At 41.1% G+C, this 25,113-nt stretch overlaps 1 protein-coding gene across 4 annotated transcripts in view; it reads left to right on the top strand.

The window, feature by feature from the left end:
• The first annotated feature begins 4,106 nt into the window (after positions 1-4,106).
• Positions 4,107-25,113, top strand: part of tafa5l (TAFA chemokine like family member 5, like) — a 39,766-nt gene continuing 18,759 nt past the window's right edge. Inside the window, exons 1-2 of one of the 4 annotated variants that reach the window (XM_052059849.1) lie at positions 4,107-4,805; positions 22,980-23,129. In XM_052059849.1, coding sequence (XP_051915809.1) covers positions 4,709-4,805; positions 22,980-23,129 — 247 coding nt within the window. In that variant the 5' untranslated portion in view covers positions 4,107-4,708. The remainder of the gene's footprint in view (positions 4,806-22,979; positions 23,130-25,113) is intronic. The other 3 variants (XM_052059848.1, XR_007961571.1, XM_052059847.1) reach the window with 3 other exon arrangements.

Genomic DNA, 25,113 nt, shown 5'->3' with positions numbered 1-25,113 from the left:
AAGAAAAATAAAGACATGGCTCAACTAGTGGGGATGCAGTGCAAAGTCCTCAATAGTGGAACCTCAAAAGGCAAGGCGAGGTAGCTTGATTTATGCAGCATATTTCAGACGCAAGGTAACTCAATGTGATTCACATGATTAAAAATGCACCATTTAAAAGCATTTAAAACAAAGATCAAATAAAAGACAGCCTACAGTAATGAACATAATGTGCAAGAAAATACAATTTTGAATCATTTTGAAATCAGCTCGATCATAAAAGAATGTTAACAAAACAAAATTCAGTTGTAAAATCAGAATCCATCAATGTTTAGTGGAGACATGTCCATTGAGTAGAACAAAAACTTCTTATTGTATCTTCAGCTGAGTTAGCGTTGAAAGAACTGACTTTGTAAGTGTGTTTTGCAGGAATCTGCCTCCCTGTGTGTTCCTCACCTCGTCAAGTGAAGTGTGAGTACTCATCGATTGTTCTCAAATTGTAACAAACAGTGATCCGTTTCTCTCGATGCGATGACAGAATGTCCAAAAAGTCAACCCAACTTCACGGTCAAGGGTAACAACACTGTTCAGGGTTTCCAATTTTCATCTCTAATTCTTACCTTCTATTTACCGTACATTTAATAATGGTTTTAATTTGGATGGTTTAACCCTGGGGAAATTTCCAATGTTTCTTAAAACACTGGTGAACAGAACTGGTAGAATATGTGAGGGGCATTCATTCCTTCAAAGAAGTTTAATGAAAATAAATACAGTCAAACCTTGGTTTTCAAACGTCTCGGTTCTCGACCAATTCGGTTTCAGACCAAAAATTTCTATTTTTTTATGCCTCGGATGACGAACAAATTACGGTTCTCAAACAAACTGAGCGCACTTGAATGCACCATTTGACTCCTCTCGCCTTCATTACACGAGGAAATGACGCTTCCTCGTGCCGCTTTCCATTGTGAGCAGACGTGTTCAATAAACATTTTTATTTTCAAAAGAGCGTGGTTTCGGTTTTCAAACAATTTGGTTTTCGAACCGCCTTTTGGAGCGGATTATGGATGAAAACCGAGGTTTAACTGTACCATATTTTATGCACTAGAAGGGGCTTCAGAGTATAAGGCACAGCTTCAATGAATGGCCTAATTCTAAAACTGTTCTAATATATATGGCACACCACATTATAAGTCGCATAGAATAGATGCCACTATAGTAGCTCCAGCTGCGTTATGCATCCACTAGATGGGAAATACTAAAGGGAATACAATACAATACAATACAATACAATACAGTCCAGCTTTATTTATAGAGCTTTCACATCCGCCGCAGCTGGAGCAAAGCGCTTTACAGAACATTTAAAATACTACGTCCAAGACATCCGAATATTGATCCATATATAAAGCACATCGGATTATAAGGCGCACCGTTGGCTTTTGAGAAAATGGAACCGTGCGCCTCATAGTGCGGAAAATACGGTAAATACACCCCACTCCAGACATACTCAATGCGTTGCTTCGTGAGAAACCCAAGGAAAGGACAGACAAACACACAGTATAGGACTAAGATCAAAAATTTCTCCTTCCCCACTCCACAAAGTTGAGTCAGAATACCGCATGTAGCCTGCGCGACATCAACAGCCGGTTCGTAGCCAACCATAAGGATGGCCAACCTGCAAAAACTTCCATGACATAGAACAATGTCGGACATTTTTCACCGTGTGACAGCGGTGATAAGGCCGGCCCGATACGTCATCATAAAAGCCATTCAGGGAGAGGCTAATGGCAGAGCCGCACACTGGGGGGACATCTTCATCTCCTAATAAAGTGCACCTTCTTTAGTCATGGAATATTCCGTGAGTGGATGTGTGTATTTGGGAAGGTATGAGTTATAGTGATGATCCTGGAGTAGCAAGGGAGTCTTAAATAGTGCACTTTCACAAGATAGACTGTCTTTTGCAAATGCTTTTGTGTGCACAGACACACATTCATGCACGCGCAGACTCACACCGAGCATATTATAGTGTAACTTGCTTTGACCTTTATCAAGCATAGCTCCTTATTGGGTAAGACAAAGTGGATCTTTTAAAATGGAGTCTGCACGTCTCACCATGAAATCCATTGAGGTTAGAACTGTCTTATTTCTCCAAGACCGATCAATCAAAACAATAATGGCGATAATGATACTATGACAATGAACAATGTATTTGATATCTCAATACATTGGTACATCTACTTACGAAATCAATTGGTTCTGGGAGAAATTTTGTTACTAGAAAATTTTGTAAGTAGAGACACGTTTTCCATGTAAATGCCCCGTTCCAAGCGCCACCCGCCACCCAATTCAGACATAAATGTTTTATGAAGCATAAAAATGCATCAAAATATATAAAACATAGATTTTACAATGAGATTATTGCATAATAAATGAGAGCTGTGCATAATGTAAAAAAAAACAGAATAGAGTCAAGAATAAAAATGATGGTCATTTAACTTTTACCTGCATCCTCGTCGTTTTTTGCCCTCTTTAGTTCATGTTCTCTCTCAGAAGTGGGTTTTTTGTCTGGCGTTTTGTATAGAACTGCTAGGATGTTTGCTTTTGTCGGCTTTTAACTCATTCAGTACCAGCCAATTCTGGACCAAGTCTGAAAAGACGTTAAAAACGTCTTTGGGAGTGAATGAGTGAACAATCCTTCGAAAATGACCAAGGCAAACATCTGCATCGTGAGTGATCGCCAGACTCGTGAGCACTTTTTCTGGGTGATTCATATTTATGTCAAACTATCGACACACCTCATAGCCCAAAGGGCGAATGACGAGGACTCTGTATCGACAAATACTGTATCTCTCTTCATACATAGACACAGATGGTAGAGGTCCCTCTTAGCCAATGGGATGCCAGGATGATTCTCGATAATAGCCAATGGCAGAGCAGCTTTCGGTATATTGCGTTCAGGAAACTCATAGCATCCCACACCGTATTTTTACCTTTCAAATATTGAAATTTCTCTCGTAGCCAGAGGCAATATTTCTCTGTTGAGGTGTTTCATAGCTTGAAAATCTTGTATCAAGAGACGTTCATCCGTAGAGGTACTACTGTAGTTTTTCATTTAATATCTAGATTTTCCTGAAATTGTTATAAAGTTATACGGACTGGTAAGATCTCAATGGCGGTTGAATTGAAATGAGAGGTGCCACCTTATCAAACTATGTCATTATAGTAAGATGGAATGGCAATATCCACCAATTCATTTGCTCTCTATTTTCGCAAGCTTGCCCTCATTAGTGGCATTCATGCGTTGGCCAAATCCAACCACTGCCTGCAAATCATATACAGACAAACACCCATTCACATTCACGGAATCACATACCTACGGACAAGTGACAGTCCTTAATGGGATTCAGAAGGAAGTTACAGTCTAATGACAATCGAAATTTTGAAAACGTCACAAATGTATTTGTCAACAATGAGTGCGTCATACTGCAGTTGCCGTAGTCATCATGGTTGGGAGCTGAGATAGGAAATCTTAGTGTGTATAAATCAGCATCATCTACAGCAGTGGTGTCAAACTGATTTTCGTCTTGGGCCACATTACAGTTACGGTTTTCCTTGGAGGACCGTTATGAATTTTGGGAAACCATATAAATGTTTACTTCCCTCTTCATATTCCATACACAACAAATTGATGAATGACTGGATACTGTAAAGTGTAAACCAATTAAGTAAGGAAAGATCGTTTATTCAAAATCTTATGCTTTTATTATGGCTGCAGTGTATGATTTACATTCAGCATTTTTTTTTTGGTAGCAGTTATTCTACAAGTACGGTGTACCGTATTTGCGATGTACGTTCGAACGCACTGTACTTGCGATTAGGTTTGAACTTACTTGCGAGCACCGTCCAATCCATTTGCTTGTGTGTGTGTGTGTGCGTGTGTGCGCGCGTGCGTGTGTGTGCGCGCATAAGTGTAAGGGTGCGTTTGTGTGTGTGCGCGCACGTGTGTGCGCGTGTGTGTGTGTGCGCATGTGCGTGTGTGTGTCCGTGCGTGCGCGCATACGTGTGCGCGTGTGTGTGCGTGCGTGCGCGCGTGTGTGTGTGTGTGCACGTGCGTGCGCGCACGCACCTCTGACGCGCTTTTGCGCCTTAAAACGCCTTTGCAGACAACACGCACGGCTTGGTTGCGCACAAGTTTGCGCACCGGTTTACTTTGCTTCAGATAAAAACGTGTGTGTGGAAATCGCCCGAGAAGGAAGAAGCCTTCATTTCCGCCGTCCTCCTCCCCTTCCTCCTCCTCCTCCACGTCCTCCAGCTCTTCATCATCATCATCATCATCATCATCCCCGCTTGGATCAGAAGTACACATTCTCCTCCCTCATACAGAGCTCAGCTTTCATCGGAACCACTCGATTCCACCAAACTGGACCCACAGCTGCGAGAACTTGTACACCTTCGCCGACATTGTGTGTTTGCAAAGCGAAATTGGATCTGTGGCTCCCTGAGGGATTTTTTGTTTTTTTAGGGTAGGGGGGGGCGGTGGCCGGAAAGGAGATTTTATTTTGTATGTTTACTTTTCCTTCATCAGCCCCCTTCATCCCTTTTATTAGTTCAAAATGGATGCCGTCGACAGGATGTGGCGGCGCCCCTGGATTAGCCGCTTATGTGATTGACAGTTAAGGTGGAGGGGGGCCACAAAGTTTTGATCATCCAGGAGGGGCGGAAAAGGTGCAGGATGCAGTCCGGAATAAAGATGCTTTCCGCAGGTGGAGGTGCGTCGCTCTGTTGTCTGTTGCTCCTCTGGCTCATCTACTCCCATCTGCTTCGAGAGGGTAAATCTGCAGTCTTACTTTGCCTCCTGGGGGGGGGGGGGGGGGGTTAGAAGAAGTTGGTTTGTTTGTTTGTTTAATTGGCATGCAGCTGCTCCAGACACCAGAGTCATTTAAAAAGTAGCCTGTTGTTTTATGACACAAATTCTTGCATGAGGGCTATATGTTGTCACCTTGTTGAGGTAAATGATTGCCAAGCATGCATCCATGGATATTTTTCCCCCCTGTACATTATCTGTGCGGATAGAAAAAAAAAAGGTATGGTGACAGACATTTATTTTTAAATCCAGTGATCCATCTGGTTGCTGGAGCCTTTTCATGATGACTTTGGGGCTAAAGAAATAGTAAATCATCGACTGGTCGCCAGCCAATCACAGGGTACATGGAGAAGTAAAAAAAATATTCACATTAAGATTCATGCTCTTGCTGAGTGGGAACTTAAACTCCGCTGCTTGATCGTCTTGTTACTAGAAATGTGTCATTTTGGACCAGCATTAATGTATTACACCAGTCATACGAATAATAAATGAATCAACAGCTGTCAGGTGCACGTTAAAAAAATGTATCAATAATTTGAATCAACACTGCCACAGTCCCTTTTCGATATGCAGTACGACATTCGAGGGCAACCGCGATGTATCCTATTACTGGGGACTTCATACATTTTGTTAATTCACGTTTATTGAGGACATGTTTTAAAAAAAACCTTGACTTTGCTGCTCCATTGTTTAAAGTGCTTCCTTGCCCAAATTTACCAGCAACGTACTGTAGCTGTGAACACTGTCAGCAACATCGTGTTCATAACATATAGCATAAGAAAGCCGCCAAGTGGAAGGTATCGATCATGCAGTTAATCGCGCTGGCAAAGATTTCTTGACATGTCGGAAAGTTTTGACCCGAGGTATGTGCTTCCAAGCTACAAATTATTTTTACTGCGGTGCATGTTTTAACATAGACGCTGTGTGTGCGCACGTGTGTGTTTGTGTGTGTGTGTATGTGTATGTATGTATATATTGTATATCTTCTATATATATATTGCGCGTCGTCCCGCACGCGGTCTGTCCTTCCGTCTGTCCCTTTTCAAAACGTACCTACTTCACCGCGCCGCCACTGCGCCGCTCAGGCATCTTAGCGAAAAAATGTTGTCTACCCACAAGCATTGCAATGAAATTGTTAGTTATTTAGTAGAGCTAGACATCTCTTTATTTTCGCGATAAGCAATGAAGATGAACAAAAAGTTGAACCAAGCAACAACACTTTTGTGGGCCGAAGGCCCACCTTACCAGCCTGCCGCAGGAACTAGCTGATGAGCCGCTAGTACTGTATATCATATTTATTCCAGCCCACAGTTGAGATCTTCTTTTCAGTCATGCTTTGCTTTTTTTGTTGTTGTTGTTTTTTTTTTTTTTGTAGACAGACATAATTATTTCCTTTGTTTATCTGCTAATATGGGGAAAACCGGATATACCTGACTATGGATATTCATACCGCAACAGACCTTGGTCTCCGGTGTCCATTCAAAAGCATGTCACGTCACAATTTTTCGGATATATTTTTCTTTCTATTCGAATAACAACAAAAGCGGCTCTTCAGAAAGTCACATCAAACTCTAACAGACGCATATGCGTTTCCATAGCGATAGCGGACAGCATTGTGATGGAAGAAATTCACAATTGTGTCGTGAAGTTGGTGAATGTTAGGTTGATTGTTTTTAGTTATCATACATTTGCATATTATTCATGATAAATTGATTATGCTTTCAATGAAGAACGCTTATGGCTGCAATAAGTGAACTACAGTTAAATCAAGTAAAAAAAAATACAAATAAAAATAACACCTGTTTTCTGATATTCAAAGAGCATGATAATAGACAACCATGATGTGTCCCACCACAGGGAAATCAATATCAGATATTATCGATACATGAATGGATATCGCACACTATAATACATTACTGTCTTGAGACAAACAAAAAAAAAATCAATAGATGATGAAGTAATTTGCTGAGCGTCATACAATGAGGCTCACCATACTTACCGTTTTTCATTTGATTGGGTTATGGGTTCCATTTTTTTTTCTTTAAAAAAAAATATTTGCTGTGTGTTACAGCTTTACGTTGACAGGAATGCCCAACAGCACATATAAGTGCACTCCATTTGCTGTTAACGTTGTAAAGGGTAAACAGTAAATGGCTTACGTCACCGCTGTGAGAACACAACTCTACGCTAAACCGAGGACGTGTAGTCCGATTGCTCTTGCAAGTGGGAAGTTGGTTCAATCCAGTTTGATCAAAGCACTGTAAAAAAATACACCCTGTGTTTGTCCTAAGTTGCGATTGAAAATAGTGGTTTCAAAACACAAAATATGTGACAATAATGTGAACAACATTAAAAAAATAAACACATGGAATGATGAGGAAAGCATTCTAATTATGAATTTTCAAATTACCTGCAGACACAAACCCTCAAAGCCGTTTTCTATAAAAAGGGTTGGGGGGAGGGGGCGTCATCTCTTCTGTTTGGTTCTTTTTTGAACACAAACATTTTCAAAATGGGGTCGAGATGGCGATCAGCCCCGGGGTGATCAGCTCAAAGTTTTTCATTATTTGTGGAACACCAACAGGACTTGACATTTTTACCTCAACCCCACTTTTGCACTTATATTGACAGACAACACACTCTGTTATTATTGTCTGGATTCATGGCATGACGAGGCTTTGGGTGAAAGCCAGCGACACATCTTATTTCAATTCCGGGTGCAGGAAGAGCCTCGCCGGGGCCTTGGAGCGTTCTAATTTCCCACTGTATAAATCTGTAATCCCGTAGTGCTTCCCTTCTTGAATAAAACATCCTCTGCTGAAATTACACTCCCACCCTGACACAGAGCAGAAAGCAAAATGATGTTTTCTCTGCACTTTATTGGTTATTGTCAATGACAAAAACCACTCAAGATTTCAACTATCACAAGCTTGGAAAAAAAGACCAACAGGGGGTCGCATTTGGAGATGTAGAACAACTACATTTGGAGATTAGATCTTTTTAATCAAGCTTTGGCCTGCTTCGTAATTACCGCCTGGGAGAAAGAAGAGCGCCTAAACAGACGTATCGGGCATCGCGCTGACAGCACGAGTAGACGATGTGAAAAATGAACCGGATGAGCTTTGAAATGTTCTCCCGTTGCCCTTCAATTTACACATTTGCGCTCATGTTCATTCCGTCACCGGCCTCTCAAACTCTTTCAGTGAAGAGCATATGTTCCCCTCAGCTATTTATACGGCACTACTTTTCATAGCACCATCATGTCATTAGTGTCGTATGGTGCAAGATTGTTTAATCAATCCCTGTGAACTTTGCTCACTCTTGATATTCCAAAAGAAATAGAGCATGATTTTCGACTTGGCTACCTCCGCATGTCGCCCACTCCAACTGAGTCGTAAGCCCTAAAGTGCATCATGTTGTTCTTTAAAAAAAAAAAAAAGCTTGGATTTGCTTAATCTTATTTGACCGAATATCCATCTACCACTATCTAGTACAGAAGTGTCAAAGTCATAGCCCGGGGGCCAAGTCTGGCCCACCACACCCTTTTATGTGGCCCCGGAAAGCAAATCAAGCACATCAAGTTCCACGATGCCTGCTAAAGTCTGAACCAAAATTTCTAATTGTCATAACAATAACAGTCATTATTATTGACTCCTGATTGTAAAAACCTATTGATCAATTTGTTGTGCGCAGTGTATGTAATATGTGGAGGGGATTCAACATTTACAGTATATGGTTTCCCAAAATTGGCCCTCCAAGGGAAACCATATGTCAGAGATTTTCTCGGACAAAGTTAAAGAAACGACTCGGCACACAGGAAAATTGTCTTCAATATCGGCGGGAGCGGACCTCTGAGAGCGAACGACGGTTGTTGCTCCGCGATCACACTCAAAGTCCCGTCTCCGCGAGTTCCACATTTTATTGTAACATATGCAAAATACAAGAAAAACACTGCCCCCAATATTTGCATGCCGCACCCCCGGTCGGGCCCCTCAGTAGTGATTGGTTACCTGTTTTTCAACCTCGAACCACCAGTACATTGGCGCCTTTTCTGGCTGGTCTACATCGAATTAGCATGTTGTAGACTTTGCGGATGGTCAATGTCGTCTGGGCGCGACGAGTGTTCTCAACTCGTCTTTTGTTGCTCAACCGCTGTTCCCGAATTATTCATTCCCCTTTTGTGACCGAGTTTCGCCTTCTCCCCTGTGGTCGCCCACCTGTATTGACGTGCTAATTGTGGACTTCAACAGCCCTCCGGCCAGGTGGCCGGCGCCTTTGTGTGTAGGCATTTGGGGGTGCTGGATATGCACCCAAACGCTTCGATGCGCCCAAATAAATGAAACTTTAAACATGATACATTTTTGCTCATAGATTCTTCTAACACCATACCTACAATGTGGCCCGCGACAAAAACGAATTTGACACCTCTGATCTAGTACATTTAGCTGCACTCTCGAATATGAATGAATGGATGGATGGCAACCCGTTTGGTAGGGTACAAGTCCATTGTGGTGTATGGTGGTCTATGCATCCTTCTATGTCCTCTAGGGTTTTGTCTGTTTAAACCTTTATTGAGCACACATTTTACATTAGAGAAACAAAATTGGAAAAAAAATGGTTGGAAATACTTTGTACAGCTCCCATTTGCCAACAAAATGGCAGCTATGTTTCACAAGGTGGTAGAATACAGAAAGGGGGATCTTTCCATTCCTCTTTGCACAATCTCTCAAAATCAATCAGATTTTATGCAGTCTGCTCTTTAGGCCACTCCTTAGGTTTTCAATGGGGTTGAGGTCTGGGGACTGATATGACCATGGAAGAAGCTTGATTATGGTGTCTGGTGAATCATGTATCCAATTTTTAGTATGAGAGTATGCTTCTGAAATTTAAAAAAATCTTTTAAGGATTTTAAACACATCTTAACAAGGGGTGTGAGTAATTTTAGAGGGCACTGTAACTTACATAACACAGGTTTCAGGTGGAAAACCAGAAGCCATCACTTTTCAGAAAAACAAAAAAACGCTGCTTTTGGTCCGTTAAAATGTTTTATCCGCACAATAAAATTGAATCATTAAATATCAACACAGGAGATGAAAAGCAAGCCATTTTAAACACTTTTTTACTTTTCATTTTCAACACTTGACTTTATATGGTCAATCATTTGTCAAAATAAAATTTCCCTTATGGGGACTGACTGCACGATGTACTACCACCCCCTGACAGGACTGGAGTGAAACGTAACAAGTGTGATGATTTTCCATGACAGTTTTTCGAATTGGCATTGGTCTATTTCTCAAATCAGAATTGAACTTGGTAAAAAAAAAAAAAAGACAGGCAAATTGCTTATTAGTCATGTTGACAATATAACATGGAGGCATGTTCAGGTCTAAACTGCCACTTAAGTTTTGATGACAAATTAATTGCTGTGGAACCTCAAGTTACAAACGGCCCTTTTTATGAGCAATTCAGGTTTAGCATACAATTTCGTCCAAAAATTACATCTCTTTCCCTTCTTTTTTTTTTTTATATACAGAATATATAAGAACTATCTTGACATGGACCAACAGATGGATTCTGCTTTGGTTCTCTCGCATTGTGCACCCATCATGGGCAACATAAGCCTCTATGGGCGGGGAAAAAAAACATTTTAGTTTTGAAATACTATTCCTTAATCAGTAGTTTGTAGCTTATGTTTGACTGCCTGAACATAATTATTGTCCATATCTGGCTTCCAACATGTCCATTTCTTTTCAACGAGTGCAGGGAGGTAGTATTTGGGCAGAGAGGTGAGGCCGTGTGACACCGAGAGCCTGTTTTGCCTCCATCCACTCTGTAGTTCATCTGTCAGGCCAGCCAGGACAGGAAATCAAAGCGTTGCAGCCGTGTCTGTGCACGGCATCGAGCCAGCGCCCACCACGATGAATGGCCTGTCAGCTGCTCGCTACGCTGCCAATTTATTCAACGATAAATTTGGAAACGTCTGGGTTCCCTAAGTGGACCCCACTCCCAATGCGAGGCGCACAGTAAGAGCCGCGGCGATGCGTCACAGTTTTGAGGTTGGACAGGTGATTTGTACTCAGCTTTTGACATTTCTAACGGCATTAATTAGGAGGTGGACAAACAGTTGGCCTGTGCTGCAGTTGAAACAGTTCTCCTTTCAAAAAAAAAAAAAGAAACCGACAGATGAGAGAGAGAGAGAAATAGAAAGAGAGAGCGATTCACTTGTAGTGAATTGTTTCAGACCAGTGGACCGGTATTATAATTTTCCTCCTCCCATCACACTTGTCATAATACAACAGACCACACTGAATGATTTGTATGCTCCAATTCCAGACTTCTGAGACGAACAACATTGTGTTGCTGGGGAAAAAAATCGATGGTGTTATCTTGCTGTGGTGTCGAGGCCCGTCGATGGGACTAACAGAGCGCATTTTATGAGATATGACTGCAAGCAGTCTCAGTAAATTCCGAAGTGACTCAGCGGGTCCTCAACAGTCATTAGTGAGCTGCTCCATTGATGAATGGTGAATATGCTCCACTGTACTTTATGGACGCCCCTGTGTCTGTCTGTTCTTCTGACCAAATATCAAGAGACTACGGAGATTTTATCCTGGGGAATTAAACTGTGCTCTCATCCGGAGGGTTTTTGTACGTTGTGGGGTGGTGAGTCTTCATGGAAGATCACAGTCAGTATGTTTACTCTACATTGTTGAGTCTACAATCACAGTTTACTTGAGCTACCTAAAGAAAATACGTTTCAATTTTTAATATAAAAGTTAAGATGAAGAGGGAAAAAAATGGGACGTGTGTTCATTGATCTTACCTGTCAAGATTTGTTGTCATACCAAGACCGACCTATGGAGGGCAGCAGGGTGCCACAGGGCATCCAAACTACCCATACAAAGAGAAGCGCTAAAAATTCTAGTCATAGTCTTTGGATGGAGAAGAAATAGAAGAAGCTAGGCTAACTGTTAGCTTTTCGATAACCCCATTGCAGCTCCAAACTCTTGTCAATCTTATTGTGCTGAATGACTTGTGAGACACGTAACAAAATGATTAACACAACTAAAAACTTTTTAAATAATTATGATTAACTTTATTTCGACGTTGGTTACAATGGAGGTACTTGGAAAGTTGACCAATGACCACAAAAAATACATTTAGTCCTCCAAATACCACCATGATGGGTAGTAATAAAATACAGTCGTGTAGAAGGTGTTCACAAAAAAAGGAACCATTGGTTTTATTCCAAAAAATATATATATTATTGTAAGGGATGCAAAAAAACACTCAAACCAGCTCCAGTTTGAACAATAACATTACTCCCAAACTTTTTTCCAAAAATATAAAACAAATGTACTTTATATTATTATTTTAGAATTTTGATTTCTTAAACATTTAAGCAGACTGTATATGTATAGCTGCAAGGTGTTCCTGATGGGCTTTGCTTTCATTTCACTGTGGCGTTTTTGCCATGGAGACAGAAAATAACGTGAAAAGACTGCACATAATTCAGAATGTATTCCAGTTTTGCGTTCAGAGCAATTGGCCACACAAAATTACTTCAATTCACGCCGTGGCAACTAGACAACATTACGTGTCCAAGTTATTTCAAAGGTTGAGGTACCACCGTACTCCCAGTGGTCTCTTTTCTCAACCCGGTGAAATGCTGTACAGTACAATTGTTGTCTACTGAGCGACACACCTCCGCTTCTCTGTTGTATGCAAATGAAACATCTGCCTCGTTCACCTGTTATCCTTAGTCTGGAGCGCCGCACACGCGTCAGACGGCGTCTCGGTAATGAGAAGCGCTTGGCCCACCGTGATGAGCATATGCTCGGTGGAACCAGACTGCCGTTTGATGTCATACAGAGTCGTTCAGAGCAGACAGGAATGAGAGCACGATGGGGAGACTGTGTTCGTGAGGAAGTCACGGCAAGGCCGCTGCATTCGGGCTGGAAAAGATGGCTGGAATAATGCATGTCATACATCAGAAAGAAAGAAAAAACACGACTGGCTAATCTAACTTCAGACAGTGAACGAATTACAACACTTCACTTTTCTGGGAAGACTTTGTACAAGACCTTGCAGTGAGGTGCATAAGGGAATTTGTTTAGTCCATTCACCCAGAAGAACACACAAGCCAAAGTCCAATGATTTTAGAACTGAGCTGCTTCCAGTTGATCTCAAAGGTGTTTTTCTTACACACCAAATATCACATCCTTTTCTTTTGTAAGACCTTGCTTTGTGCACTGGGAAGAGATAGGCCTCCCGGGATTAAACAAAAAAACCTGTATGAAGAACATTCTCTCCTTTGAGCATCAACTATTGGACGCCATGTTTTTCTAGTATATTGCCTCACCCATGTTGTTAAATAAAACATTTAGAGACTAGCCTTCTTGAGATGCAGTCCAACACCATTGCAAAACACAATAGCAAACATATTGTTAACTAAATGCCAGTCTGATAGGGTCAAATATTCACGTGTATTAGCTTTGCGGGGTGTGTGGATTAAATTGTGCGGGTATACATAGTTTTGTGGCCGGAATGCATTAAAATGTATTTGTATTTGTCCTAGTACAGGTAAACTGTATATAGAATTGCTGAGTGAATGAGCGGTTGACGTGTAAGTGTGATGACAGATAACTTCTGATCCACAGTTTTGCGGCCGTCAGTGTTTACTATCAATTTCTTCAACAGCTTATACACCGCCTCTTCCAAAGTATTGAAACTGTATAATACAGTATTGGCCCGAATATAAGACAGTGTTTTTTGCATTGTAATAAGAAATAAGAACCCCACATTGAAAAAAGTGGGGGGCGTCTTATATTCGGGGTCTAGACATTACACCCATTCGCGACGCTAGATGGCGCCCAGGTATCATTGAAGCGAATGATGAATTTGAGAATTTGATTCTCCAGGCCAAAGTGAACCCCTGTCACGAAGAAAAAATAAATATATAGTGGTAGCACGAAGAAGAAAAATAAAAAATAGCAGTAAGAAAAGAGAAGAGATAACAGAAAATGGAGAAACGTCAGTCTTTGTTAGAGGTACCAAGAGCTAAACTGAGGCTCAGAGGGGATCGAGCCTTTTCTGTTGCTGGTCCCTCTCTCTGGAATGACCTCCCACTGAACATTCGGCAAGCCTCCTCGCTGCCCATCTTTAAAGCCCCCCTCAAAACTCACTTGTATTCTTTGGCGTTCGACTCAGCATGATTTGTCCTTGATTTTACTGTTTGGTGCTTTCCACCGCCTTTATTACCGATTCGTCTTACTGTTTATTGAGTATGTTAAATCGCTCCATGTACAGCACTTTGTATGCAGCGATGGCTGTTCGAAAGTGCTCTATAAACACTGTTGACTTGACTTGACAATCTGGAGAAAAGTGGTTCGAATATCGGCCCGGTTAACCGGCAGCTGAGAAGTTATGATGTAATTTACATTTCAAAAACCAGAAGCCATTGATTTACAAATGTGATTGCACTTCAGTTCACATATTTAAATGTTCAGATATTAAGATTTGAATGAGGCAAAACAAGATATTTTTTCTCTCAAATATATTGTTATAATCATTTGTTTCATTTGTACTGTAATTATTCTGTGTAGAAATTAATTTGGTGTTCAAAAAGTGTTTTTTCAAACTTGAGTCTTGAAAAAGAGGGGGTCGCCTTATAATCAGGGCCGTCTTATATTCGGGCCAATACGGTATATTTATTTACGACTGTGAACTGAAAACATATGGAAAAAAATGGATGGAAAAAAAATGAAATCGTTTATTTCAAAGACCAAATATCAAATTAAATCAACAAAAATACATTTAAAAAAGGGCACTGGACTAGGGTAAACTAAAATGTATCTAGTCTAGATATATACTGGGATCCACTCATTTCATCCATTCTCCTGCTTTTTGCAGCATCCATACAGTTGACTGGTGCCCGGTCAGGGTTATAGCCTGCATCTCACTACAAGTCACGGTTCCAGCTCACCTGTGACTCAGGCACAGGATAAGTAGCTGTAAAAAAATGAATGACATCAACCAGCGTCAGGGAAAAGAGCCTATGCTCTCCTCTTCAGGTTTCCCTGTAACTGATACTGCTGATGCATGGAGTAGCATAGTGTTTTGGGTTTTCTGTACAAATTGGGTGAATATAAATGATTGCCTTTCCCTCGTCTCTCCACCGCGTCTTTGTTCTTGCCATTTTCGACCTTGAGAGCAGCTCCTCCATTAAGAGAAGGAGCATACAAAGAATGAGGATAATCGGACTTAATGTATGCCAGTGTACTTTCATGATAGAGCCTGCTTAGCTCTCTTGTGGACCGGGAATTCTCAGTGCCAGAATATGACAGATAAGTGAAACATTTCAATATTGGACTCGACTCTTATTAGACTATTAAACCAAACACAATACATACCGTCATGAATAATGAAGTGCACTAGATTTAGAACAACTGTAATTTTGAATGAATTACAGTTATAACAGAATGTATTTGCCCAGAGCCACGGTGAAAGCACATTGAAATCCTCAGCAGTATGAAATTAGAATATGCATTATAAAAGAACATTATTTTTGGGGAGGTGTGATTGAATCCATACATGGAGTTCTTATCGTCAGGTACTGGATATGATAAAATATTCACAAACACAAAACTCTTCGGTCAGAACCGATGAAATGAAGTTACTTGGTATGACGGGAAGAAATATTAATTAAAGAAAAAAAATACCAGGTGGAAATGACAAAAACTGAATGTGTTGCTGTGATGGGGAATCATTGGACTTCTTATCGTCAGGTACTGGATATGATAAAATATTCACAAACACAAAACTCTTCGGTCAGAACCGATGAAATGAAGTTACTTGGTATGACGGGAAGAAATATTAATTAAAGAAAAAAATACCAGGTGGAAATGACAAAAACTGAATGTGTTGCTGTGTTGGGGAATCATTGGACCCTGCTAAGCCAAACAAACCAACATCACAGACTGACAATGTTCGGTTTCCACTTTTCTGGAATGTGTTGTACGTAGTGTGTTTTTTTCTAGAGACTATTTTTAAGTGATGCATCTGGCCCCAAATGATTTTATTCTGTGCAACCACTTGATGAAATAAAATGGAGTAAGTTGGACACATTTTATTTTTCAGTGCATGAGGGATTGTCGATATCCAATTCCACATACACTGAACAAAAAGATGTGCTTTGAATTCACTCAGTCTTACTCAAGTGGTTGCGCACAATAACATTATCTGGATCCAGACACATTTTTTAACTACTGCTTTATACGTATAACCACTTGACGAAATCAAAATTCAACACCACATGGAGTAAAGTCAATATTGCACAAATTTTTCAGTGTAATTTGTCGGAAAATGATTTATTACAAATCTTTATATATCTATCTATACCAGCAACATATCCAGACTGGTATCATCGTAAAATACTCCATACTCCATTCGAGGACAGGAAATGTAATCAACCTTTGTTTCCGCTTGTTGCTTTGTGTGCAATCATGCCCAGATTTAATACTGAGTACCGTATTTTAAACACTATAACACGCACCTAAAAGTATTACATTTTCTCAAAAGCCGACAGTGCGCTTTATAATCCGATGTGCTTTATATATGGATTAATATTGTGACTTCTTGGACATAGTATTTTAAATGTTCTGGAGAGAGTTTTGTTACGGCTGCAGTGGTTGTGAAAGCTCTGTGTGAATAAAGTTGAATTGTATTATATTCCGTTTGGCGTCTAGTGGATGTATAACGCAACTGCAGCCACTATTGTAGCTTCTATTCTATGCGCCTTATAATGCAGTGCGCCCTATACATGAAAACAGTTTTAAAATAGGCCATTCGCTGGAGGTGTGCCTTATACTCCGAAGCACCTTATAGTGCGGAAAATACGTTAAATCAACCTCTGACTAAATTGCGACAACATGATCATTATATCGGTGTGCAATTTGTGAAATGTTTGTGGTGGTGTCAGCATAGGTGGGGTTAATCTTTTGTTTAAAAAATTTTTTTTGATCAGATTGGTTTTCTGTCAACAACGAATGCATTAATCCATCTGTTGGATTAAACTAAAACTCTCGCTCTCTCTCGCTCTGAGCTGCAACTGAGCTGAAATGACTTTTTTTTTGTGTGTGGAGCATTGTATGCCTGTGGTCTGAAAAGATGTTTCTCAGAGGTGGAGAATGAATTCTCACACATTGATGTTGATGTGCAAAATTTGAAAGTCAGCTCACTTGGCATCGCAAACAGATGCGTGTGGATCAGTAATTTGACAGGATGCGACGTGACCATATGTAAATGATCTCTTTTGTTTCCCTTGGGTTTTTTTTCTCGTCTTTCTTCTGTCTCTCATTGTTTGTGACTCAAATACGTAGATGAACACGTTGATGATAAAATATGAACTTTAGCATGATGAAAAGGCTTCGCTGCAGGAGCCAGAGGAACTCATTTGGGTGGTGGTTTCCACATGTGTGCCATGAGATTTTTGGATGATAAAATGGGTGCTTTGGCTCAGCAAAAGTTAAGAAACGCATATCTAAGCTGATAAAGAATCTAATGCGACATCACCATGGCAACAACAGAGACGCTACTCACCCTTAGGCATATTCTCTCGCTTGCGCTGAGGTTGACTTTCTTTCGCACCTTTCTCGCTCACCTTCTAGCCTCGTGGATCCAGACCTGATACTGACCCTCGCCAGTGATGTGTGTCCATCCATTTTTTTAACCGGTTCTCCTAACCTGGGTCAAGGAGTTTCTGGAGCCTTTTCTAGTCCCCAATACCGTTCTCATGATGAATGCTTAGGAGACAGTGCAAAGTGAGTGAAAGTTGACCAGGTTGCCACGCAACGCAATTTGATTAAATACAGAAAAATCCATAACTCACGGCTCATTATTATAAGAGTATTGTTTGTGATTGGTGCTGGTGGAATTGTTCCTCACAAATGAAGAAAAAAGTCTACTGGACATTATTCATTTCCTTCCACTAGTTAAGATTATAGACAGCAATGCCGGTGTTCTGCTTTGATTGTAAGGAGTTAGGGAGACATATACAGACGTTTGGCAGTCGTTCAGTGCATTTATATCGGGTGCCAGACCTTATCACCAGCCGGCAACGGTTGTGAAATGAATCAAAATGAGCAATATGAAGACTCACCTTGCAGAAGTGCTAGACCTCACTACAGCTTCGGGAGTACGTAAGAGAGAAGAATCTTAAGTCTGTGGCAGAATGCGCGCAATGACAGATTTGTCCACCCAGTGCGTACATTTCATGAAGCTTCGTAAGTGACACATCATTTTTTGATGTGAGCATCTGCGCAGCAAAGAAATTTAATAAAATAAAAAGCCTTTTCAGACTTAAGTACATGGGAGACTATGACCCTTTATGAGCCCGTGTCGCACCCGGCTGCTCTTTGAAGCTAAAATGAGTGCATATTGTGCCATTAATTACCTCATCATGTACACCAGTTCTCAATGCTACTGAACTGCAAGTGTTGGCTCCTGCAGCCCATTTCACGCCCGGTTATTAAGAAACTTGTGCTGCACTGCTTTGGTGAGTGTGTCTGATCACAGTGGTGATATGTTGCACTCCGATACGTTTGCCTCAAGCTGTGTGTTTGAACTCTGAAGTTGTGCATGTGTAGGAGTTGGTGGTGGAGGGGTGGAGTTGTGGTGGGACTGTCACTTTGCACTGGTTTAGTGTCGATGCAGTGATCAGCGTTCAAATTGTAAATAAGTGCAGTAAATAAGTAAATAGATTGCAAAATACAGTTTGGCCCGGCTTGTCTTGTGGGGGTGTGCGGTTGGGGTTTCCTCCCACAGAGGAGAGGCTCCTCCTTCTAACGTTGCTAAATCTGGTGTTGAAAACTTTGGCTGATGCTAAATGCTATCTTGGTTGACGGTTCAACAGCGGTAATCAAGTCAAGACACTCACCAGATACATCAACTTTCTCGCTCGCCATTCTCCAAACCTGCTTATAGATGAACTCAAAATTTGAAATCAGCACATTTGAGAATTTTAGCTAAAAGTTTATCTTTCGTGAAATTTGACTTTTCCCACATCTACAATGGAATGGCTGGACTTACGAACTCATAGGGTGTAATACCTGTCATACAACAGCCATATTACAAATCCTGAGAGAGTGCTGACCTTCACCAAGGTCAAATTCGGCATCTGTGCCAAAGATAAACTTTATTCCTTGGATATCGCCGACATCTCTCCTTTTCACCACCTTCACGAAACGGAGTATGAATTTACTTTTTATTTTGGGATATAAAGTATTTTTGACATGTACTGTACTATTCCATGCATTTTCTTTTTATTGTCACATTATTCGCTATGATAAGAGTAAAATAGAATATTATTGTGGAGTGAAAAATATGTATTTTTTTGTTTTCTTTTACTTTATACAACCTTTAATGTAATTTTTAAAAAATGATAACAGAAGACATGATGGCGGGCACCCACAGCGGCTCCTCTTGTTGTCTGGTTGAAAGGGAAGAAATTTCATCTGTGCTGTGTGTTACACATACAGCGCATTTGACAATAAAGTTGTACTTGACTTGAATAAAAGTTCAGAAGACATTGTTATTGAACCTCAAACTGAAGATAAAACAAGCAACAACTCAGCGAATTGTTTTGGAGCGAGCAACTTGCTAGCTGTGTTATGCTCACTAACATTGTTGCCATAAATATAATTTGTCTAATTTTCAAGTTCTTCCATATTAAATGACTTTTTTAGGCCAAAAAGCGACATGTTTGTTTGTTTTGTTTTGTTTTGTTTTTTTTAATTTATGGTGTGTCAATTTTCATTTTCCGGATTTGGTAGAGAGCTACTTTGGACTGTACCATCTGAGGGCTCCAAAACATGTGCACTTTTCATCATATTAAATAAGGTTGCTTTGCAGGTGCGTTTTCACGACTGAATGATACGACCCCTCCGTCACATGAATCACATGTCATTGAAATGATGGAGTGCAAGGCGGTGGCGAAGGGTATGTTACAAAACGCCTTCCAACCTCCCCTCATTCTCACAGCCCACTCCGTGCACAAGTTCTTGCTCTACCAGTCTGTGCCTTCGAGCTTATTGCATGACGCCAATTCATCTGTTCAGTAGAGAAACAGGGGAGACAGCACAGATATCTCACATCACCTCTGCCCTCCCAGCACTCACATGCATAAAAGGGCTCGCATCAGCAAAAGCAACATTGGCCGGGGCTGCGTGGTGGTGATGATGGTGTGTAGTGAGTGAGCAGAATATTAAATACTTCTCATTTCCATAGAGAGAGGTTCCTTGTAGTTGTCTTTCTAAATTGCTGGAATGTATCGGATCCAAACGCGGAGCTGTGGTATTTTTCGGAACCGTCACAGTTCACTCCATTGACAGTTAAGCTTACGTGAAAACAGCAACGGTTGTAATAACTTCATAATCTGAGCTTTTCTGTCAGGCTTGGCTCTTGGGGGGGGAAATAAGTGTCTCAGTGATATCAGGCAAAATCTTTAATATATTTTTAATACGGTGGAACACACAATTTCTTTGGGGATATTGGTCAACCTCCATCTTATTTCTATTTTGAAACAGGGGGGTGAGTTCTAGTATCAGAAATTTGGCAGTTTTGGTGCCGGAGCACATCCGACAAGGGGGGGCGGGGGCATTCGGTTGTCAGGGGGTGCTGGGCAATTTCACATTTTATGCTCAAAAACATGCATGCGCACACACTCACAAAAAAAAATGAGTTTGAATGATAATGGACATCGAGTCCGTAGCATGTCGGCTTTTATATTAACACTATCATGGTTTTGGCTCTGCCTTGTTTTGGTTGCAAGGCAGAGCCAGCACCAGCTGGAGTGAGTGGAGGGCGTTCCTTCTCAGCGGCGCACCATGCATACGTAGTGTTTAAAGGAAGAAGGCAGTTGATTTCATACATTCCACTTTTTAAGTTGATCCATTTTCGACACAGTACTTGTCCTCATTAGAATCTGAGGTGAGCTGGAGCCTGTCCAAGATGATTTTGGGCAAGAGTTGCTTCCACACACCTTTGACTGGTTGCCAGGCAATGACAGGCTGATTAGAGACAAACAGGGCGGCCTGGTGATCCGGTGAATTGCGTGTCGAGTGCAGAGGTACCGAGTTCGATTCCAGCTACGGCCTTCCTGTGTGGATTTTGCATGTTCTCCCCGTCCCTGTGTGGGTTTTCTCCGGGTACTCCGGTGTCCTCCCACGTATGGTTGACTGAACACTCGAAATTGTTCCTACGTGTGATTGTGAGCGCGGATGGTTGTTCGTCTCTGTGTGCCCTGCAATTGGCTGGCAACCGATTCAGGGTGTGCCCCACCTACTGTCCGAAGACAGCTGGGATAGGCTCCAGCACACCACCTCTCCCCACCCCCACCGCAACTTGGATAAAGCGGTTCAAAAAATGGATATGACGGATATAGACAAACAACCAGTATCACTCATTAAAAATGGAGTGTTCAGCACATATAAATGAATCTTTGGAATGTAGAAGGAAACCAGAGGACCTGAATAAAATTGAATCCAACACATGGAGACCATGCAAATCCACAGAGGAAGACTGGAGCCAAGATTCAAACGATTCACCTCAGAGCTGTGAGGCAAGAGGCAGACGTACAACCCACTCATTCCCTGTCCTTCGCTCTTTTAACTGTGTAATATAAATTCGTTCAATATACAGTTTGTTAGCTGATATGTAAATCATCACCGTGACGCATTTGAACTGCTTGAAGGTCTGTGATAACCTTGATTTGAGGCTGCCCCAAAACCTCCTCCCGTGACTTCACCTGGACAGAAAGCTGCTGTTTGGCCTCGCCCCAACTGAGCGCTGACGCATCTCATCTCCTAAATGTCACTTACTGTGATTACATTGTGGCCATTCCTAGAACACAACAACCATTAGTGACTAATTGTTCCGGCAAGGCTACATAAAAAAACAATTAAGCACCTTCCCTCTGGTTTTCAACTCATTTCATTGACAGAACAACTGTCTTAATGTTTATTGCACACTGGAGCTGTGAGATTTAAATGGCCGCAAGGAAGGGAGAAAAATTCAACATTTATGTGCGCCGTTCGTGTGGCCGTTAGCATGAAGCCGCCCGTGTCATTGTTGCGGCGAGGAGTAAAGATTTGAAGCGGCGCTGTTGTTTGTCTGGTGAGGACGTCAACGTAATTGGCATCATGAGAACGTTGCTGCCAATTAAACATTTTGTTGCGTTGCCGCACAACAGCGCTTGCTTTTTTTTTTTCATTCGCCTTTTGCGCTTGCCATTTTGGAATTAAGGGTTTGTGAAATCATTTTTGGATCCCTCATAATTGTCATGCAATGATGCTGAATTGGTCACATGTAGCGTCTGCATCATAACAGATTCATCAACTCTACTGTATTTGACGGTTCTTGAGGATTCCGTTGATTGAGCAGAAGTTATTCTGATCGATTCGCTCTCAAGTAGTCGACACAATACAATGAGAATTCATTTGTTTTACAAATATGTCACTTTTACACTGATCAACAATTTTATACAAAATATTTTCATCAGAGATGCAAATAAAGTTTTATTTTTGTGTTTCTGAATGTGCATGTTAATAGGTAATAATAATAATAATATGGAATATACTGGTAGTCATATATTTAGTGATATGATAAATTAAGTCTTCCATTCAGCAACAGGTGGATTCTTTTTTTCTGAAACATCAGCTATAAATTACAACGAATCATAAAATCTCGGTTGTGTAAGCCCTTTTAGGTCATACTTTAAACAAAACAAAGCCAAAAAAAAAAAAAAACAGAACGAAATCCTGGAAAAAACGGACATTTTTTTAAATCAGCGAGAAAAAAATGTGTTTAGGGGCATGTAAAGCTAATCTGGGATTAAAATGTGTGGCCATCAAAGCCTAACTAGACGCCATTTTGAAGAAAACAGGATTCAATCAAGCTGTAAATCAAATGAAGAGGCAGTTAAACCATAAGTTGTTTTTTTTTGGGGGGGGGGGGGGTTGCAGTCTGGGAACGATGAACTAACTCACTTGTTCCTATTTGAGCCGCTCTCGATCCTCTGCAGTGTGTCCGTTACAGGCTCATTATGCTAATGCCCTTCTCTGCTCCCCGCTGTGTTTGACAGGCCAGTTGGCGATGGGAACCTGCGAGATAGTCATGCTGAACAGGGACAGCAGCGTTCCCAGACGAACCATCGCCAGGCAGACAGCCCGCTGCGCCTGCCGGAGAGGTCAGATCGCCGGCACCACACGGGCCAGGCCGGCATGTGTCGATGGTATGTGGACGATCATTTCCAGTCTTGTTTTCTCAAAGGCAGACACATGCTACAGTTTTTTTACTCCTACTCTTCCGAACGCATTTCAAAGGAGTTTTTCAAATGTATTTTGCGAAGGCCATTGAAGATGATATATAATAGTATTATTTATACATAGTATGCCGTGAGAAAGTTTTCTATTGCTTTCGGAGTTTGTCTAGGGATGTTTTTGCATCTCTCCTATTAATAATCACATCATTGACATCTCCATTTTTTTCTTGTTAGTTTTGTAGACCATTAAATCATGAATTGCCAATAGAGGGTTCTGTCCTTTTAGTAAACAAGCCCTCCTGTTTATAACAGCCCTCCAATATGGCCGCCGGTAGTGCATTGTGGGTAATTACTAAAAGGACGGAGCACTCTATAGTACAGCAGTTGAAATAGCAGCCATAGATGTCCATTTTGTGGAATGCTTTGGATCATGAGGTGGCTTCTTTTTTTTTTTTTGCATTTCTTTTTAACGCCATTCTATTCTGGTTTATTATTTATTTCAGTTGCGGGGTCTCTTGATTGTAGAATTTTATGAGGATTTTTTTTTTTTGTGAAACCTCCTGAATTAAAGCTGAACGCCTCTATTTTAATCAGATCCAGATCTATTTCATTTAAATTCGACTGTAGTGTTCTGTCAGCTGACAGGCCAGATACTGACCTTGAATTTGATTTTTTACACAAGCTCCTCAACACTTGACTTTTAAATGCAGTGTTACCGTGAATGGTTTGAGGAGCTCCTTGCTGGCGATGTCAGTAAAGTGAATGCTTTCAACTTTTGGAATCACCCAACCCAGAGCACAGAAATCTCTTTCTGAATGTTCTGAACTCCTTTTTCAATACCAGTGCTGTATTGAGGTAGATAAATATATATTTATGATGCGCCACAATACAAGTCTATGTTTATGTGTATCAACTTGCCATAACTGACGTCATCTTTATCTCGTGAACAAGTTAAGATTGAATCAGCAACATCTCGGGCCCATGCTAATTTTTCTTGGCAACTTCAAATGCAATTTTGTTTACTATGCCCATTCTTTTTATTTGGCTTATATTTCTGGGCCTCAGTTAAACTGTCATACAAAGTCCTATTATTCATTCACTTTAATTGTTTTTAGTGTGCTGTTAAATCATCCCCCCTTCCTCAGCTGTTTAATAACGGCAACTAATTAAGGATCATTCATGGCGTAGGAGGTGAGTTAGATAAGGTTTAATGCACGGCGGCCTGTTTGGGTTATCAGGCGTTATCTGGTGGAACGTGACAGATGGCCTTTAACGGCGGTTGACACCATCGTGCTGATTGGATCTCCCAATATCACAATGACATGCACCACAAGGCCCATTAGTTCCAATGACTCACAGCATCTAATAGCCTCCAACGCGGCATGCGGTCCCACGGCTCGCGTCACGTTCCCCCGACATCGTTTCCAACCACCTCCGACGCGCAACAGACACCCCCCTCATCCCTCTCTCCCTCTAAACACTCAACAGATACTAATTAACTTAGAGAGAACTATGATTAAGGCAGGAGGAAATTGATTTTCACTGGCTTCCCGCTGCACTGAACCCTCTACTCCATTAGTTGGCCAACGCATTAAAGACTGAATCTGTTGCTTGCAGAGTCAGTACAAGGTTTCCTGCGGACAGCTGATGGCGAATCATACGGATACATGCCGGCGACTGGTGTAGATTCAATGTGAAATGTATTTATTTATTTGTAGAAGAGATACATTTCCTGCTGCTTTTTTGTTTTTGTTTTAGTTCATGGGCAATTTACGCACAAAATAATAATAAGAAACCTTTGTTAGTCTCACAATGGAGAAATTCCTGATTCACAGCAGCAAAGTTATGAAAGGATGAAATCGCTCACTGTTGGTGAATTGAATCGTTGAATTGAACTTACCATGAAGGTTTTACACTGCAAAAGCCCCTATCCGACTGAAGGGTAAACAATTGC

Source organism: Hippocampus zosterae, chromosome 2 (assembly GCF_025434085.1).
Source record: "Hippocampus zosterae strain Florida chromosome 2, ASM2543408v3, whole genome shotgun sequence".
In the NCBI taxonomy this organism is placed as follows: domain Eukaryota; kingdom Metazoa; phylum Chordata; class Actinopteri; order Syngnathiformes; family Syngnathidae; genus Hippocampus; species Hippocampus zosterae.
This window is presented reverse-complemented; position numbering and strand designations above follow the sequence as displayed.